The sequence below is a fragment of the Trachurus trachurus genome (genome assembly GCF_905171665.1).
Source record: "Trachurus trachurus genome assembly, chromosome: 4".
In the NCBI taxonomy this organism is placed as follows: domain Eukaryota; kingdom Metazoa; phylum Chordata; class Actinopteri; order Carangiformes; family Carangidae; genus Trachurus; species Trachurus trachurus.
The window spans coordinates 7,139,077-7,158,720 of record NC_139898.1 but is presented as its reverse complement, the minus strand read 5'-3'; the positions used below and the strand labels follow the sequence as shown (position 1 = coordinate 7,158,720).

The 19,644-nt window shown below is 41.5% G+C and overlaps 1 protein-coding gene across 1 annotated transcript in view; it reads right to left on the bottom strand.

Moving 5' to 3' along the window:
* The window catches only part of tgfbr3 (transforming growth factor, beta receptor III), an 84,676-nt gene that overhangs the window by 54,147 nt on the left and 10,885 nt on the right, over nucleotides 1–19,644 (bottom strand). The window contains exon 3 of the mRNA XM_083969763.1: nucleotides 3,996–4,183. Within this exon, the coding sequence (XP_083825889.1) occupies nucleotides 3,996–4,183 (188 nt within the window). The remainder of the gene's footprint in view (nucleotides 1–3,995; nucleotides 4,184–19,644) is intronic.

Genomic DNA, 19,644 nt, shown 5'->3' with positions numbered 1-19,644 from the left:
CAAGTACAAACAAGATTAAGCCAGTCAGTCTCATGGGTTGGGACAGTTATAATTTCAGCATGGTTATGATTGTTTGGTTTGCTGCCATGTCCTTTAAAAACAGGAAAACCCTTCGTTGTTTATGTCAAAAAATCTTTCCTGCATTTGACTTTGCACTGCACTCAATCATCTGTCCCATAAAAGGCCTGTCTGAAGACTATAGCTGAAAGTTTGGAGACTAGCATGAGACTAGCCGTCTTATCTGACAGCAGGTGCAGACAAAACCCAATTCAGTTTGTTTTGTTTGGTGAATATCTTTCTGCGCCAAATCATAATTTTGATAATCATAATATTTAGAGCGTTGCCTGGTCAAACACTCCAGCACATTGCTGACCTCCCGCTCCCATATACGGCCAATAGCACTCTTACTGGAGGTCTGCTGAGGAAAAGTTACTGGCTCTGTCTCAAACCCACTATAAAATCAGAGGTGACTGCAGCATGCTCTTCACTTATCATTGTAATCCCCAGACTCCTGTGACATCTTTATGAAGCATCTGAAAATGTTTTCACTCTGACAGGCTTTTGGTTAGCTTGTCCGAATCTCTGCTCCCTTTATTGCTTTTTATTGGCCCATTTTCCTCGTCACTGTTTGCAACTTTTTTTTTTGATATATGTGAAGCACTTTGCGATTTTGTGTCTGTGAAAGGTGCTGTGCAAACCACACTTTGCTTGCATACTCATATCTGCAATTAGATGCTACACTGCAGTGGAGAATTTGATTTGGTTTATGTGTTGGCACACACACACACACACACACACACACACACACACACACACACACACACACACACACACACACACACACACACACACACACACACACACACACACACACACACACACAAACCACCTTAATGCATGCCTTAAAAGCCCTGTTATAAATGACAGAATCCCCTCCAATTAGGGGCAAATTATACAAAGTGTTTACATCAGATTACTGCATATCAGAGTGGATTTACTATAGTAAGCCAACAAGTACCTGGCTAATGCACTGATCCTCTGTGATTGGCAGACAAAAGACAAACACGCCGTGCTGTCTTTGTCTCCACCACTGGGGCTGGACAACGCAACAACAACAACTTAGAGAAAGTTTTGCTTCTGCGAAAAAAACAGTATTCATTATATTTATTTATTTATTTATTTATTTTCTGTGGTTGAAATATGAGAGAGAGAGACAGACAGAGAGTTCCTGTTTTTGTTACATATCATCTCCCAAAACTAAAATACTTCTAAATAGCATGTGTGGAAATCCTTTTTCCACAAGCAACTCTTTGTATTGGCTGTTTCTTTCATCGTCCTCCTTTTGGAGTTAGATGCACAAAGTATATTTCGAGACACACAGTCATGTTTTGTTTTTTTTCCTTGTGTCTGAAATAAATCAGTCAATGTTGGAGGACTCCTGACTATTCACCGTGCAGGCAGGCGTATATGTAAACACCTAGGGACCACATTACAATTGGATAAACAATGTCTGGGTCATTTATCAGATGTCTATCTTTATGACAACTCATAAAGTAACCGTTGCTGGTCACTATCAAGCAGGGATAAGTATGTATCTAGTGCAAATGTAAATGTTGTCACAACCCCACTGCTCAGCGCAACACTCTGAGATGTTAAGGAAGTCCTGTTGCTGCTTCAACTCCTCCACACTGTGTGGAGTACACTTGACAAATTTGAAATATAATTTAATTACGAAACGATTATTAAAGTTCATCTTGTAAAGCTTCAGCACAAACACAGCCATGGAAACCAGTGAGTAATTTCTCTTGCTACCTGCTGATGCGGCACACACACACACACACACACACACACACACACACACACACACACACACACACACACACACACACACACACACACACACACACACACACACACACACACACACACACACACACACACACACACAGACTGTGTTTTTGTGTATTTGGCCTTGGAAACGTTTGAGCGTACATCAGCAGCAAAATTGCAATGGCAAGTCTGTACATGCAGCTTTTCACACTGCTGTGACTGAGGGGGGGGGGGGGGGGTTGGGACATTTTAAAATACAGACACAGCATTTTCGAAGGCCGTGGGCCCATGATTCATCTTCAAACTATGGCGAACTCTGGGCTGTCATCCCATGAGACATGCTGTACAACACCTGAGGACAAGGAGTGGTTCCTGGACCAGCATAACGGTTGGAGAACGATCAATAAATGTGCTGACAGTTTGAATGGCAGCACTAAACAGATCTGCGCAAAATAAATAAGTGGTTGGAAAGTACCAACCATTTACATAACTTCTCACTGTCTTCTTTTCTAACAAAGTAGACAGGTGAAGATGTAGAAGATGAAGAAGATGTATTAGGTATATCTTAAATCCATGGGATCACCAGGATTGCTTAAAGGTATAATATGTAGGAATTCCCCCCATCTAGCGGTGCGGTTGCATATCGGAATGTATTCTTGATGTTGCATTCACGTGAAATCGGGCAGACGTCAGACAGACAACAGACGCTGCATGTAACAGGATAAACAAGTGGTCCGCCAGCACGAGGCAAAACAATACAGGCGTGACAATATGTTGTCATGGTGATGTCGTATTGTTTACCTGACCCACGTTTTACCGTCTTTCTCTCGTCGAGTGAAATGACATCCGGTTGGTTTGCCGGCTAAGGTACGAGAAAGCTTTCATTTGTATGCGGGTGTGATTCGACTTCAGTGAAATACGTATTTATGGAAGCAATATTTGATTTTTGCTAATAAAAAGCCAAATACGTTACATACTGGGGCTTTAACAAAAGTTGTTTGTTTTTTTTCCAATAAGATCATCAGCAACGACAACATTTTGAAGCTAATAACGAAATTTCAGTGAAGCTGCCAAAATCCCAAGTAAATCTGTGCAAGTTTTAAATGTCCTCTGGCGCATAGATTTGACCATATCACGCTGGAATGATGCAGAGGCTGAGGGAACATAGACTCCTTCAGTCCAAAATGGAGAAAGCTATTGTGACTTATTAGCTGTGCAGAACCTCCCACTCAAACTCCTGAATATAAACTGCTTAGTCTGCTGCACAGAAGAGGGATTATTTGCAAACGGGAGTCAATGGTACAGATGTTGAGTGCACTGTCACAGACCTCATTTGTGTGTTGACTGAAATGTGCAAATTAGAGGAAAAAAGGACAAGGGGGGCATTTTGACTGATTAGCTGTCATGGTTTGTGTTTGTTACAATTCCACTTTATTTTCTGAAGTCTCTCTCAAATGTCTCATAACTTGCTCTTGGTTTTCTCATGTATCTCAGCCATCTGCTCCCCCACTTGTGTCTTGTTTCTCATTTGTGTATTTACAGTAGCCTCTGTGTTTCCCCTCCGTCTTTGCTGGTGCATCTGTGCAGCCTTTTTTTTTTAAATTTCTCCTTTAGATTATTCTTAATATTTTTTTTTTACTTTCCTGGAGGTTCCAGTCATTTTTCTTTGTTTTGTGTTGCTTTCAGTAAGTTAATTTGTGTTTATTTCACCTTCCATGGCCAGTGTGTGTGCGTTTGGGTCCTTTACCCGTGTTCTTGGTGACACACTAGTGCTGACCTTCCCTGTTTGCTACAGTGTTAGCTGCTCATGTGGATGTGCTAATGAATGTCACTGTGCCAGGTCTTTGCTCTGCTGCTGCCACCTCATGCTCTCTCTGAGCAAGAGGCGAAAGGAATGGCAGCCAGAATCAAGAGTCACTGATTAAAACTGAGCAAACAAGGGCGGTGGAGATATCAAGTGAAGCACATCTTGCACTCTTCATTGGGCTGGAAATGGCAATCACTAGATGAGTGTAAATGATGATTGCGTGTGCATTACGAGAATCATTGAATGCTTGATCTATTTTAGCTGGAAAGCGCCAAACTTAACTGGTTTTGGTGAAGAGTTGATGATGGGTGTATAAATATAACTCAAGTTTGCTGCCTTTTTACTAGAAATGACTCACTTCTGCCGGGGAGTTGTCCGGTCCCTCTGCAGCATGTCCTCTCAGGTTGATGATGTGGACCTCCTGAGGGAGGCTGGCCGTGCCCCTGCTTGCACATCCTGATATGGCGGTGAAGCTGTTCGACATGGCCTGCACCGGGTGTCCAATCCCCACCGGCAGCAGCTCACACGGGCTACGAACCAACGGCCCTGCAGTGATGAGGGAGAGAGTAATGTAAGTACCACAGGCAACAACATGTGCAGGATTCAAACACCCCGTCTTAGATGATGTGGACTTATCTATGCAAAGCTCATATGTACACTTTCCTTTAATGTACACAATGGTCTCTTACTGCCACGGAACGATATATTCTGACCATTTATTGGTGCATGTTGTCAGTGATGGTGGGTTTGCTTTAAAGGTACATTGTGTAGTAATTACTCCCATCTAGCGTTGCGGTTGTATATCGCAAGCAACTCAATCGTATTTTTCATGCTGCATTCACGTGAAATTGGGCAGATGGCAGACGGACGACAGCCGCTGCACGTAACGGCATAAACAAGCCTCTATGTAAACAAGTGATCGGTCAGCACAAGGCAAAACAATACACGTGACAATATGTTGTCATGGCGATGTCGTATTGTTTACCTGACCCACGTTTTACCGGCTTTCTCTCGACTTTGTTACAGACGGCCGTCTGCCCGACTGCAGGTGAATGCAGCATCAGTGTAACGCTCCATTCCTCCTCACTGCGTTACCGCGGTGACTTTTCACAGACGCCACCTCCACCTGAGCCGACAGCTCCGGTGTCTCCGGTGAGTTTCCGTGGTTTCCTACCGTCACGCTGCCACTGAACGTAAAAACATGGCGACACGACATGGCAGCCAGCACCGAGCTTACCCGCTCCATGTAGATATGAATGATATGAACAAATTCAGAGCTGAAAGGAACACTTCAGTTTGTTGATGGGGGTGATTACTGATTAATGAAAAACATACTTTTGAACAAAATAGTCGATTTTCGTGAATAGATAGGAGGAGAAGTTACACAATGTCCCTTTAATATTTTACACTACATAAACTAACAAACCAAAAGTGATGTGCATATTTTAAGCGCAGTAAATCAGCAAACTACCAGCAAATTGTACATCAATGTACATTAACGCTGTATTTCTAGTAGTTTTGCATCAGTATTCCAACTGTAGTTGAACATCTGTAGGGCGGCTTTCACTTAATATCTGTCTTTTACGTTCCAGTATGTGCTATCATTTCACTCTCAGACATCACAGCAGTCACGACTACAAAAAGAAACACAGTGACTGAGCTTGGTCAATCAAGCAGAGCAACACTCAGCATGATACAATGACACTGAAGCCCAGTCAGTTGGCCCCTCTATCTGTGTTGTGTCTACTCCACAGTCAGCTGTAATGAACAGTTCAGTGATCTGTAAATGTCCAGACTACTTGACTCAAACACAGATTCACTAATATTTACGGGGGTTACTCTTAACATTCGTATCAGCTCTTGCGTGATATGGGACATCTGATTCTCCACAAGCTTTCAGGTGGTTAGCAGCTTGGCCACAGCCTGCGATCTTCCTGTGCAGGGTTTCCCGCAGCGCTTTCCTGTTAAGGCGGCCGCCTTAACAACAAAGAGCTGCCGCCTAAACTAACGTACGGGGCCTTCACTGAATCCGATCTTTTTCTTAATCGTTTTGAAAAAAATCTCCGTAAACACGGCATCGTTTTCAGAAATATCTGCGTCCACACTGATACAGTGAAAACGACCCAAAACGCTGTAGTACCTACATACTGCAGGCGTGTGTGTGTCGCTGCAGCGCTGCCTGCCACACATAAACACTTAAAACAGCTGAAGAAGACGGGAAGTCCCCGCTGTAATTCAATAGAAGAAGAAGTCCCCCGCTGTATTCAAACTCAAACATGGGATTAAATGTTGACAGGGAGTCGTGTCAGAGTAAATATTACGATCAGTGATGATTAAACAGACGTGATTCAGCTGCAGCGTCTGAGCGACGCGACGTTAGTCGGCCGTTGTTGTTGTTACGTTACGTGCATAGACTGTCAGTGTGCAGCAGCTGCTGCAGCGGTGTGTGTGTGTCTGTGTGTGTGTGTCTCAGGTTACAGGTAGAGCGGCGGGGGGCATTACATCATCGTTTCTGAAAAAGTCCGTATTGGCCGTCCATACGGATACGCTGGGGCGGCGTTTTCAAATTTTCCCACTCTGGGACCCGTTTTCAAAAAATACCGTTTTCACCCCCTGAAAACGCCGCATCCGTGTGGACGCGAGGCCAATCCGATAAAGTATTTATCCGGATTCGAAAAAAACGGGTTCGTCTGGACGGGGCCTAATAAAAATGTAGCGATATTCACAGCACACACACACGACGGTGACATTAACGCGCGCCGCCACGTCTGCTCATAGCGCAGCAACAATGCAGCAGCGTCAGGCCGTCACTGAAACGCTCCGTGGAACCGAGACATGACACGGCGCGCAAAGTTCTCAGAATCAGCTCCGGTGACCGCGGCGCTGACGATTGGGGGTGAGTCGCGAGCGTCATATGTCTTGGTAGAGCACGGCCGCTGCAGCGACACTCCGACAGTCCCATCGCTGCGTGTCAATCCCCCCTCTCACTTTCTCTCCGCGTCCCCGTCTCTCTCCAGCTGCCCTTTCAAAATAAATACATAAAAAGCCAGAGAAAAAAACTAAGTAGGGGAAACACTGCTTTGTTTTCTCTGTCTTTTTATGGTTTAGTAATTATTTCATTGGTGCAGTAGCAGCGTTCAGTTACCACGAGCGTAGTTGTGACCTGTTGTGATCATAGATGGCATGGCATATGTTTTTTATGTAAGTCCCTTCGAAAAGTCCCATGACCAGCCAAACTCCTAAAAAAAGCGTGATTTATAGTTCATAACATGGTACTTTTGGCATATGGCACCAGGGCCGTTGCTAGGAATCCTGGGCCCCCTGAAAGTATACTAAAGTGGGCCCCTGCCCCCTGACTTTTCCACTTTTACGTATCTATTATCATTTCTTATTTAGCCTACTTTGTTTTGATGCTAATGCAGCATTACTATGAGTATCAGTCAGGGTCTTATGCAGAATAATTCAGTCATACAAAGATTAGACTACTGGGGTTTTTGTGGGCCCTACTGGGCGCTGGGCCCCTATAATGATCATCACCTTTCTCCCCTATACAACGGCCCTGTATGGCACTACAGGACCAGTTAAATATAAAACACAATTTTATACAATATACTGTATATAAGTAGGGGGTCCCCGCTCCAACTCTCCATCAGTTTGGGGGTCCTTGGCCTGGAAAACGTTGAAGACCCCTGCTCTACACACCACAGAGAAGCGCGCATGCATAACGGCAGCGCGCATGGTGAAAGCGAAACTTAATACGGCGCACCCCCCCCCCCCCCCCCCCCCACCAACAGGACAGACACCACCTTAACTAACACATTTTCTGGGGGAAACACTGCTGTGTGTAAACTTCCTTTGCGTTTAATGTCCGTATGACCCACTTAAACAAATTCAGGATGTAAACTGCAGATACACCCATCTCATGTGAAGTTAAGGGTGACAAAACATACACAGCGCATAGTTTTGTGTGAAACAGCCGACTTTCCTCTTGGAAAGTCATCATGAGAATGTCTGCGGCCAGGTTTTTTTTTTCTCAGGGTCAGACCATGTATTTCACCCCACACCCTTGTGCCAGCCAAGGCCCTGCTCACATTTCAAGCACATCACACTGAAGACGCAAAGGTTGCCAATAGCAATCAGATGGAACATTTGGAAATAATTAAAGTCTAAGTGAAAGACAGCTAGATAACAACGTTAAATTCTCCCCAGCTGACTCCAAAAACAGTGCCTCAGAGAAAGGGGTACTGCTAGGGGGGAAACTCTTTTTGTGTGTGTGTGTGTGTGTGTGTGTGTGTGTGTGTGTGTGTGTGTGTGTGTGTGTGTGTGTGTGTGTGTGTGTGTGTGTGTGTGTGTGTGCACGCAGAACACATAGCCATTGTTTTCACTTTCCGTAATGTCCAATAAGCCTATGTTAGATCAGCATTATGCACAAGATCATGGCATAGCTTTCCTCCCCTTGTTGTGAGAAAAACACAGATGCTTTATTGTTCCCATATTTGTCTCTTGAGACAAATACGAGCCCCTGACATATGTCTCAACCTGAACTTTGCGCTGCCTGTGAATTCACTCCAAGCCCATAGAGATTAACTTTGAACCTCTTTTTTTGGGGGAGCAAACATATATTAAAATATGGCATGGTCTTGCTTGCTATAGTGATAAAAGCACAGAGCTGAGTTTAATGGCAAAAACCTGTGGTGCATCAGTATTTCAACCCCCGCCTACCCCCCCCCTCCCCCCCCCTCCCTTTTCCTCCCAGAGGACCGCAGCCTATTCCCTCTCTAACCATGTCATCATGCCTCACTCCCACAAACAGGTCTGAGGGCACTCCAACTCACTTTTTCCCCTCACACATGGAGAATAACAAACAACTGCCAGACAAACAAAGAAAAACGAAGTTCTTTCTGGGAGACTGCCAAAAGATTACGATACTCATTGGGCAAAGATCTGATTTTTTGTCCGTGCTTTCAGATCCAACAGAAAAGGGACGCATAAAGAAGAAAAGGATCCCACATGGACAGAGAAGTGGGGCTTCGTGATCTTGTTTTTCTCCATCCTGTCAAGGTTAATATTAGGTTTTATTTTTATATTTTGATCAAAGCAAAGCGAGAAATATCACCACATACTACCTAGATGTGTACAGAAATAAGAATAGATATTCATGCCCCCCCTTCCGAGGATGACCACTGATCATTTTTGTGGACTTGTTGTCTACATGACTAATTTGACCACGTTGTAATAAATACATTCATATCCTGCATACTCATGCCCGCCAGAGGATCAACCCTAGTTTTCTCAAACGACTCCCTACCCTTTCTCCAGTGCCACCATCAGGCCACAATTTCCCCTCATGTACAGGAAATGGATAAATCTAAAGATGGATTGCTGAAATCCACTGAGTAAATTCATGATCCTCAGAGGATAGACTCTTTACATTTTAGAAACAGAACTAAATGTCATTTCAGCAAAAAAAAAAAAAAAAGATAGATACTAGTGTTGGCAGGGACTATAACTGAGCACTTGTCTTGTGCCTCAGAACAAATTTTACACTTTTCGCCAAAGTATTCAGGTTTTTTTTTTGGCAATTTGAGGGAGATGAAACTAAGTTGTTAACACAGCCCTGTTCTGTCATCCTCTGTTAAATGGTCGAGCAGTGCAGTGGTAATGTCCAAAAATATCTCAAACCGTTTATTTTTGTAAAGAAATCATCACAACAAGGAAAAAGTGTTTGTTTCTGTGGCGGGGAGAGCAGGCGCTCTGCCATCGGATAGTAATGTCTTTCCAGGACGTTTCAGAGTTAGACTATCTGAGGTGAGTGATTACATGCAAAAACACAAAGTTTATACTGGTTTATACTGTACAGCAGAGGAGGCTGGTCCATTGAGGCAGAGGAGGTTGGTCCTCCTCTATTTTTGAGAGGCAAAAGGAAAATTTATTTATTAAGAAAGAGTAACTGGTTGAAATAAATCATTACCAAATCTCAGTACAATTTATAAAATATTATATATGTATTTTATCATAAAAAAAGTTTGTTTTTTGGAAGAAAATCCACTTAAAACGGCTCAACTGCGCCGCCAGCAGGCTCAGGAGACAGAGCAGGCTGTGTGAGGAGCAGGGAGCAGGAAGGTGGGGGCTCTACGGAGGTGGCAAGATTTTTACCTCCCTAACTGGCCTCGGGGCGGGATCTTCTTCCATTGACTCAATGCATTTAGGATGTCTTCATCCTGACCTGTGATTGGCTAAGACACGTAAAATGACGTCATGACGGAGGAGGCTCTTCTGTACCAATCAGCAATCAGAACACAAGATTGACAGCAGGTTGGTCCAATGACAGTTCTCCAACCCCCCTTGGTTACTGTTGCTATGTGCGCCAAACTTTCACTCCCAGCCGTGCTGCTTATGCTGCTCCTAGCACAAGAAATACGGAGTTTTCAGAGATATTGGCATCGATTTGAAAGGAAATATCAGCAGATTTCTGGATAAACTGTTAGGAGATATCAGAGAGAAGCAGTCAGAGAGATTGTTAATAGTTTTCAGTTACGTGACCTGGGCAGCTGGAGGGTAAACAAAGACACGACCGGACTTTTTTTTTTTTCTCCGCCATCAGCTCAGGTAAAAGCATAGCTATATCTAAGAGGTAAAAGCCAAATATGTATGTAATTTGAGTGGAACACTTTGTTTTGTTATTAATAATTACAGATTTTCATGGTTTTTGTTTTTCCTTTTTAAATCAGAGGGTGTAAATCCCCACTGTGGCATTTACAGGTGTTGAACACTGGCCTGCTTTTTTTTTTTTTTTTTACATCCCACATCCAAGATCATGGCTCTGTCTTTTTCATTAGGCCTGTGTTAATCTGAAAACAGTAAGATTTAATAAAATTATGTTGTTTTTAAGAAATCTTGTAAGACATTGTTTTACTGTTTAATTTTCATTGAATATAATAAAGTAGGGAGAAGTAGTGCTATAAAATAAAATGAGGCCGTGGACTGGTGTTCCTCCTGTCCTCCCTAATTTTTTCAGTCACCAGCCGCCACTGCTGTACAGTTTATGAGTTCAGTGGTGTCTCATAAAGATTCGAGTCATGTACCATAGATATTTGATTGTTTTTTGAGTGTTTGTTGTGGTTGAAAAAATTGCCCCCATAGTTTAGCGTTGTCGCTATCGCTAGCACCGGGTAGCCATGGTGTAACTCCGGTTTGCCTGCATCAATTTTAGTCACGTTTTTTGCTTCCCCCAACACTGGGTGACCATCAGGACAACGATTTAGGGGTAAAAAATGACCGGAATTCTCCTTTAAGATGGCAAATCAAAGTGGATCCAGACCAACAGTAACAGCCACAAGAGGCACTGGTCATGGTTTAGGGTACCAGTAGAGTGGTGGTCAGAGGTGAAGACTGGCTGTTCCAAAAACATATTGACATAGCCTACTGTATAACACATATAATAGTCATTTTAATCAAAATTCAATTAATTAATATTTTCACATGATCCAATTATGTTTGTTTGAGTTGGTTGACAAAAACTTAACGCAAATCATACACGAGTATGTAGATCTAGTTTTACTTTGATAATGTACGGTTGTGTATTGTGTCTGGAAAAAAACTTCAAACTGAAACATAGCAACGGACAAAAGCTTTCACCACTCATTCAGTTGAAGCCAGCTGAGTTCTAATCCCATCACATATGTCATTGCCATTAGCCTACAACCTAAAAGGACAGAAAAAAAAAATATGGAGGAAGTAGGGCTTGCATCTGTTCTCCCTGCCACAGCTTTGTGTCTTCTGTCACCTTGTCTGTCTGCCTCTCTCCCCCACCTCTGTCTCCCCTCCTCTCCGGCCACCTTTTCTGTTTCCTCGGTCATCCAAAGAGTACAGAGTATGTCCTGTCCAGCTGCTGCAAGTGCCTTTTAGCTGGCCAGGCCAAACGCCCACAGCAGAGGAATGAGAGAAACTGTTGTTCACTCTGCCAGAAAAACAAGTCCAGCCTGGGCCTACCAGACACTCTGCAAACGATACCACAAATACCTCCTTAAACAACATATATGGCAAAATCTTATGGTAAAGCTGGTGTCAGAGCTGCAACAGTAATATCAGAAATGTAGTTAATACATTCAGAGAGATGCAACTCAGCAACAGAGAGTGTAAAACTAAGTATATCCAAAAATATTACATGCATCCTTCCCTTTTGTGTAGATTACCACACTATTTTGGTACCACAGTAACAAATTACCATTAAACTGACTGTATGACTGTAGGGTAAGATATGAACTAATATCTCCAAACCACAGCAAATTACAGGAAAACAATCTATTACCAAATGCAGGCTAATTGCAGCGGCATTTTTAGACATAATTTTGAAAATACTGAAATAAAGTGATGAGATTAAACGCTTCATTTCTCCAGGGTCTGGCAAAACCCATGATATCTGGAGCACTGTGAACTGAACCATACCTGCATAGCACTATACATCCATCTCAGTCCGGCCAATCGTGGCAAACTGAGCCTGCATCTCTAAACTTCCATCAAAACACATGTTCTATCTAATCCCAATCATTAATTTTGTTAACATTCATGGGAGGCTATTTTTCATACACATATCTGTGTCAGGTTAAATCAGACCGAACGCCAACACAGACAAGACACCCAGCCCCTGATCTGCCTGAACAGATTTAACAACAACATCTCATCATCACCACAATCTTTCCCTCCTGCCCAGCTGTGAGGTCAAGTCACATTCACAATTCAAATACCTAAAGTTGTTTGAGTGGTTAACCACTGCAGGAAAAGGTTGAATAGGATTTTAAAGGTAAGAACTCAAGGTCTACAAATATCTGTTTTTGTGGACATTATTCTATTTAGTTGTTTAATTAGTCTATTTAGAATCTCAAAAAATGCCTCATGGAGATTCAACACACTCCTCTCACGCCTTCACATCTGCTCTTTTAGCTTTGCATGCTGGGATTTTTGACACTGTTTGAACAAGGGAAAGATTTGAAACTCCCAAAGAAAAAAAAAACGAAACAAAGCAAACTGAAGTAGACTGGGTACCACCCACTGACCCTCCAACAGCTTGTTGTGCTGTGTGGTTCACACGCACACAAAACACTTTGCAGGAGATGTTCCTGTGTTGTAACAGGGCTCACAGGGGGCATTTCGACAGCTGCCAGACATGGAGCATACAGACAAAGAATCAGAAATAGTTCGGAATTTATTCAGCCAACAAAATCAATCCACAGATTTCCAGACACTATCCAGAATCCTGCAGATCTACTTGGGGACAACCATCACCACGTTAGTAGGCATGAAATCTGCTCTTGTAAAGACAAAAAGAGGACTGTCCTGTCTTGGAGGACAGGTGGCAACAGCCCACTTTCAAAATGACAGGCATTAGGACTGACAAGTACAACAAATGTGAAAAACCACAAGTAAAAGGGTGTTGTGGTTTTACTTGTGAAAGTGAGAAGACAGAGGAAAGTTAGTACTAAGTGGAAAAAACAACAGACTCATTCAGATCACAAACTTTCATCACTGCTTTCAGTCTTTGACTGTAGGTGAGCACAGGAAGTGAAAATGACTTCAGCTGGATTTTTGCTCGCACCATTTTACTTCATACTTTTCTCCTTACTACTAGTTACAATGATAAAAGTGTATAGTTACATGTTGGTAATTAGTAATATCAACACAGTATTCAGTATCTTACAAAAAGAGGTATTGAATACTGTCACTGCAACAGACACACTAATAAAAGACGCAGTAATAATACCAGATTTTGGTTTATTGTGCCAAACAGATGGAAATCAGATGTTAGAATTTAGTAACACATAGCAGATACGGCTCTCTTAATGGGAACTGTAACTGAGGAGGGGAAAATGGTGAACCTGCTGCTGAAAAGATGCAGCTAAAGCCTTTGAAAGAAAGCTGAGATAGAAGTGATAATCAAAATACAGCACAGTGTTCAAAAAAGCTGAGTTTTCAAAGAATAAATATTCAGAATTGGTTTGAATTCTCAGTTGACGTTCCAGCCTTTCTTCTTTATGACAAGAGTGTATAACGTCATGCATAATGGACTAAGCTTCTTGCTACCTGGTGTTTCCTGTTAATTCACTAACTTCATTACAAATGTAAGATTTAGTCACACTTTTTTTTTATCATATAACACAGAATATTGCTAATGTTGTTGATTTGTGCCAATACTTCAATGTGGAGCTATGGGCTGTGTGAACTGCATCAGAGTGTCAGGAATGTGCTCACCAGCCAGTCACAATATGGAATCAACTGAAGAATCTAACTCTGTGTGAAACACTGCACCATTTTATTAGAAATACAGCAAAGTGGAAGTGTGTGGAAGTAGAAGAGTGTGGCTTGTGATGGTATAGGAGATAGCAATGGGTTATTGGATTGGTTATGCCAAATGCACTCTACCATGAATCACTGGGCATTTAAGTACAACCCATATTAAACCAAGCACCTGTTGTAGTGACTGTTTTTTATGCTGCTAGGCTAAAACATAAAAAAGTGGGGCAAGTCTTGAATGCACTAGTGTCACATGCTTTTAAATGAAAGTTTGATTACCTCACCATAGAGGTGATGGTTTAACCTGTATTTTTCTTTGTTTGTCAGCAGGATTGCACAAAAAGTACGTTACCAATCAGTACTCACCTTGGTGGCAGGATGGAGCATGTACTGTATTCCAGAGGAGAAATTACCTTTTAGTGCCAACCCATAAAAGTTTAACAGACAGTGTGAAGGATCGTTTATGATATTTGAACTCTGGTATGCATCAGTTAAAGCCTTTTCTTTCGTTTTCTCCTACTACACACCTCTTCACGCAGTTCAGTGTCAATTTCTTTAACTTTTTGGGGGTTAACAACAACAAACACATGGTGGTCTCCTAGTAACTTTGGATGTGACATTTTTGGATGTAACACCACATGAATTTATTTTTTGTTATTCTTTTTATTAACTACCTAAAATGTATTTAGGCTTGCCTGTGAAGTAAAATTAGTAAATCAAAATTAAAGAGGGACAGACTGCAAAAATACTTTTCGGTACTTGGCAGGCTACTGTTGCACTGTAACCCACTTTGTGATTTAAGCACTAATATCTCTTTCAGATGTTCTTTCAAATCCAACCGATTGTCAGTCCAGACTATTAAAGCAATGCAAGAAAATGAAGGTGATCAGAAGTTCTTTCATTTTCACACCTCACAGACCACAGAGAGGAAGACACCAATCACTGTGCAAACCGACATAATGCAGTCGTCTGATTTTCGTCTTGACGGTTCTTGACAATGAGCTGTCTGAAGGACCAAAACCTGCCGTGCATATAAAAATAATAGCAAAAACATCAGGGAAACGGGAGAATTGCGACAATTTTGGAACAAAAAGTCTTTCTAAAAATTGAGAAGGCCTACAGTACATGTATAACAGAAACAATGGTGTAATCAGTTTGTAATGCTTCAAAGTCTGTGTTTGTACTTTGGACTGAATAGTGTATATCAATATGAACGCTTAAATTTTGAAGTGAATACCTCACTGGCTGATGTCATACTACCAAAGGTTTTATATTAGGTAATGTTTGATTACACCACCAACAGAATGGATTCAGTGGTCTCAGTATCACATATTAGGGTTGGAGCTGTTTTGCTTGGCCTATGAGATGCTATGACTAAAATATTGCCAATCACAATTTCTTGAAGCCCGAAGTTGACGTCCTCCAATGCAATTATTTATCTGATCAATAGTCCAGACTAACATTCTTCAGTTCAATACCACAAAAGACCAACACCACATTTTAAGAGCTACGTAGAACTGCACGGGGAAAATCTCTTTCAGCTGTAAAGTTACCTAAAACTTACTAAAGTTGGTGATTATTTTTCTTTTGATTGACCGACAAAATCATAATTTCAGATGTTGACAAATGTATCGTTCATAGTGTGTCATCAAAGCATCTGTGACCTTCTGTTTAAACTAGAGTGAACATATTTTTATTCAGGGCACTGAATTGAAAAGAGAGCTGCGTGTGTCTTCAAACTTCAGTTTGAGCGAGTACATAAAAGGACCCCAACTGCTTGGTGCATTTATCAATAGACTCCTCTCATATCTTAGTAGAGATAAGTGCCTCTGTTTCCAGAGAATGCACTTTGTTGCTTTCCACACGGTGGCACTGAGCCAAGGTTTGGGTACAGGAAGTGATGTCAGTCTGTGTGCCAGTTAGGGACAAATCTGATATTCCCACAAAGCCATTTCCGAAGATAAACAAACAGAACCTTCCCCCTGTGTGTGTGTGTGTGTGTGTGTGTGTGTGTGTGTGTGTGTGTGTGTGTGTGTGTGTGTGTGTGTGTGTGTGTGTGTGTGTGTGTGTGTGTGTGTGTGTATACACATCCTCACATGTCAAGTTCCCAGTATCCTCTAGCAAGCGGGCTGATTAAGTTTCTTCAAATGCATAGGAAAGTCAAAGCAGTGAGGATAACTTCACAGATGTCAACACCTGCCTCATAAAAGCAATGCCATGATGCCCTTTATGAGAAAAACAAGACAATAATGAACCTTAATGCATGTACAATACATTTCTCCAATAATGCAAAGATACAATAAGGCCAATTTAATTACAATAGATACAAAGAAGCTCAGAAGGGCCTCTTTGTTTCAAATATCTGCTCCCTATCGAAGATATCCCAGTTCCCATATGAACCACAGGATTAAATGAATCCTGTGGTCTTTTAACTGCAGGGCATGATTCCCATGAACCATGAACCACGCAAACCAGTTTAGGGAACGTAATATTCTGCCCGCTTTTGTTTTCCTAAGGGGATTTGGACTAAAGAATCACTAGCTGTGCAGTGTTGACATTAGCGCAGCCCACTCACCCCTGAACCTTGAGCCACTACTACAGGAAGTGAGCAAAGCCTTTCATAAGGGTAGTGTAAGTTCACTTCATTGGTCCGCCTATGAAAAGGATTTATCTCTGGACTGTAAAATTGGAGGCATAAGAGAAGGAAGTTGGAATAGGATGAAGGGAGGAGGGCAGGAGTGAGACCGAACGCCATTAGGGAAGTCGTAAACTCTCCCATCAAAGTGTGAAATCTGAAGTCAGATATCCCCACAAACCTGCCTGTAACTTAATCACCCAAACACTCTCCAGTGGTAGATTCATCAACTGCAATCGTGTCAGCTGGCACACAATTGAAAAAACAGTAAAAAGAAAGAGGTTTCAATAGATTCTAGTCTGTTTATGTGGGAGCAAAAAACACAAGTGCAGATATGCGCAGGCAAAGCCTAAGTATGTTAACAGGTGTTCAGACAATAAATTATATTCATTGTAAAAGCTTCAGCAACAGCAAAGGCACAGAATACAAAGGAAAAATGCATCTCTCATTTACAAAGGCATTAGTTTTGGGCACAGTAGAGGAAAAAGTCAATGGCTTTTCCTGCATTTATATACGTATGAATCTATAAAACAATCAATGCTTTATAACAACATAACAAAAACAAGACTATCCATATATAGCTTAAAAGGTCAGTTTTCCATTTTCTTTTTTTTTACCCAATAAAAAGCTGAGGAGTAAGAAGTATAGTTTTTTCAACTCTGAGAAGCATAGCATTGTCTTACTCTTTCCCACCAAGAGGATAAGATCGGTATTTTGTTGCCTGAGAGGCAAAACCCAGAATAAATGAACATTGATTAACTCTGATCTCATCTTATCTGGATAGCTGGACAGAAAGATGAAACTGTCTAAAGAGATCGCAGTAAACTGAAATTATAAAAAATTACCTGTGGTTTCACACATCATGGCAATAGGTTCACCTGTAAATGACTGATCTTAAACACTATCAAACAGCTTTAAGTTCATGTATTCTGTACAATGAAAGGTGGGGGACAAAAACACTTTTCTCTTACAGACAGTGAGTCTGGTTATTATTCATCAGCCCTGACAGATGGAGTGGGCACCTGTTGTTAAGCCATCAGCATTAGGAAAAAAAAAAGTACATGGCCAATTACAAGCAGCAAATGAACCCAGAGGCGAGATGGAAGTGGGTACATTCCTCTCTACCTCTAAATGCAGACATACAGTAAATCAGTGTGGCTTTGAAGAGATGGATGACAAGGCTTATTCCCAGAGGAACATAGGAGCCACTGTGTAAAGTGAGACAGCTGGGAGAGACCGAGAATGTGTGCATATTTACTGGCCCGGGCTATACCAATGTATGTCTTCACTGATGGGTGCTGACATATGCTGTCTGGACCTATAATATCAAAGAACAAAAAAGTTGTCAACACAGTCACCAAAGACGAATTGAACTGTTTGTGCATCTAGAAGTAGTTAAAACCAACAAATATTTGCACAAACTGGTATCGCTAACCTAAATCAGATGTGGTCAACTAATGTAAAACATGGATTATTCTTTATGACGAGTGAAGGCTTGATTGGCAATGACAGTATGAAATGCTGCAGTGGTGCCGACTGTGTGTACTGGCATCATTATAACAGTGTTGTCGAAGCTCTCCAGAAGACATGTCTTTAGTGAGATATCATAAAGTGGAGTGCATCAGCCATCAGCTCATCCGGCACACTGCAGTTAGTACTTATAGTACCCGAGCAGAACCGCCCCTCCTAAATAAACAAGCCAACGTCTCTCCTGCTGCTTCAAGGGCGTATCACTCATCAATCACAGATGCCTGCGAAAAAAAGTTACTGACAGCAGCTTGGTGGGTGTTTGAGAGCAACCAACTAATCCACATTCACAAAAATGCAAACTCAGTGGGGGAGGCAGGGATGGACGCCTGAAGGGCATTTGTCTTGTCCCTCTTTATATCAGCCTCATTTCATTTCAGGCTGGATTATCTGCCTTGCCAGATCTCCTCAATATAAAGTATTTCATATGAACAGTGGTATAAAAATTCACATGGGAAGGGTAGTGAATGAATACATTCAGTTGGAAACTTGAAAGATCTTTAAATGGCTGTCTTTATGTCAGGAAAGAAACGGTTGTGATTGTTGCTATAGCTAACTTTCAAGATTATGTCACATGTTGTAGCAAGTGAAAGTTGAATGCTATTATGGTCAGGTTTCTCTGCTGCTGCTGAATATGGTTTCGGAAGTGGTGGTGGTGATGATGGTGGTAATTTCAAAGAGATTAATCTTCTGTTGTGTTTATAAGAGGATCAATTTATTCATTTTATTCTGACTGTTTCATATTTTTGGTGTCTTCTGATTCTTGTTCTGTTTTTATTGTTTTTGTGTTCTGTTATATTGTGTTGTTGTTATGTTGTTGTGACTTTGGGCTGTCAAAAGTGATATATAAATATATAATTGTTATTATTATAAATATTCCTAGTAGTACTGAACTGAGGCCAGGGACACTACAGTGACTTATTGTTGCAAAATAGCATTATGAGATGGGGTGTGCCGTGCTGCATCTAGCTAATTAGCATGTTCATTTATTTTGACACTAAACCCACCCAACAGTTTACTTTTCTGAGTAAGCAACTGTTAACATTGGCACAGTAATAGAAAAGAGCATCTCTAGGCCGATTACCAGCTGCAGATAATCAATGTTTGTTTGATTCTGTTTGATTGTGCGATTGTGGAAGAGCAAAAAAGAAACTCTTTATACTGTCTGATTGGTCAAAGGAGGTTGGAAAGCATCACTATATACACTACTATAATATACTAATACAGTGTTTTTCAACCATGGGGTTGGGACCCCTGGTGGGGTCGCCTGGAATTCAAATGGGGTCGCCTGAAATGTCTAGTAATTGATAAAAATAAAAAAAAGACTGATAAAAATATTTTTTTCAAGTAATTATTATTCTTTTTAAAAGTATGATTAAAAACAACACAGACAATGTTAAACAACTGTATTCTATACTTTCACTATATAAATATAAATCAAGGTCAAATAAAATGCAACGTATCAAATCTAAGCTGGCGCATCTTGATTGACGGGGCTTGCCAGAAATTTGTGATGTCAAAATGGGGTCACGAGCCAAAAAAGGTTGGGAACCAC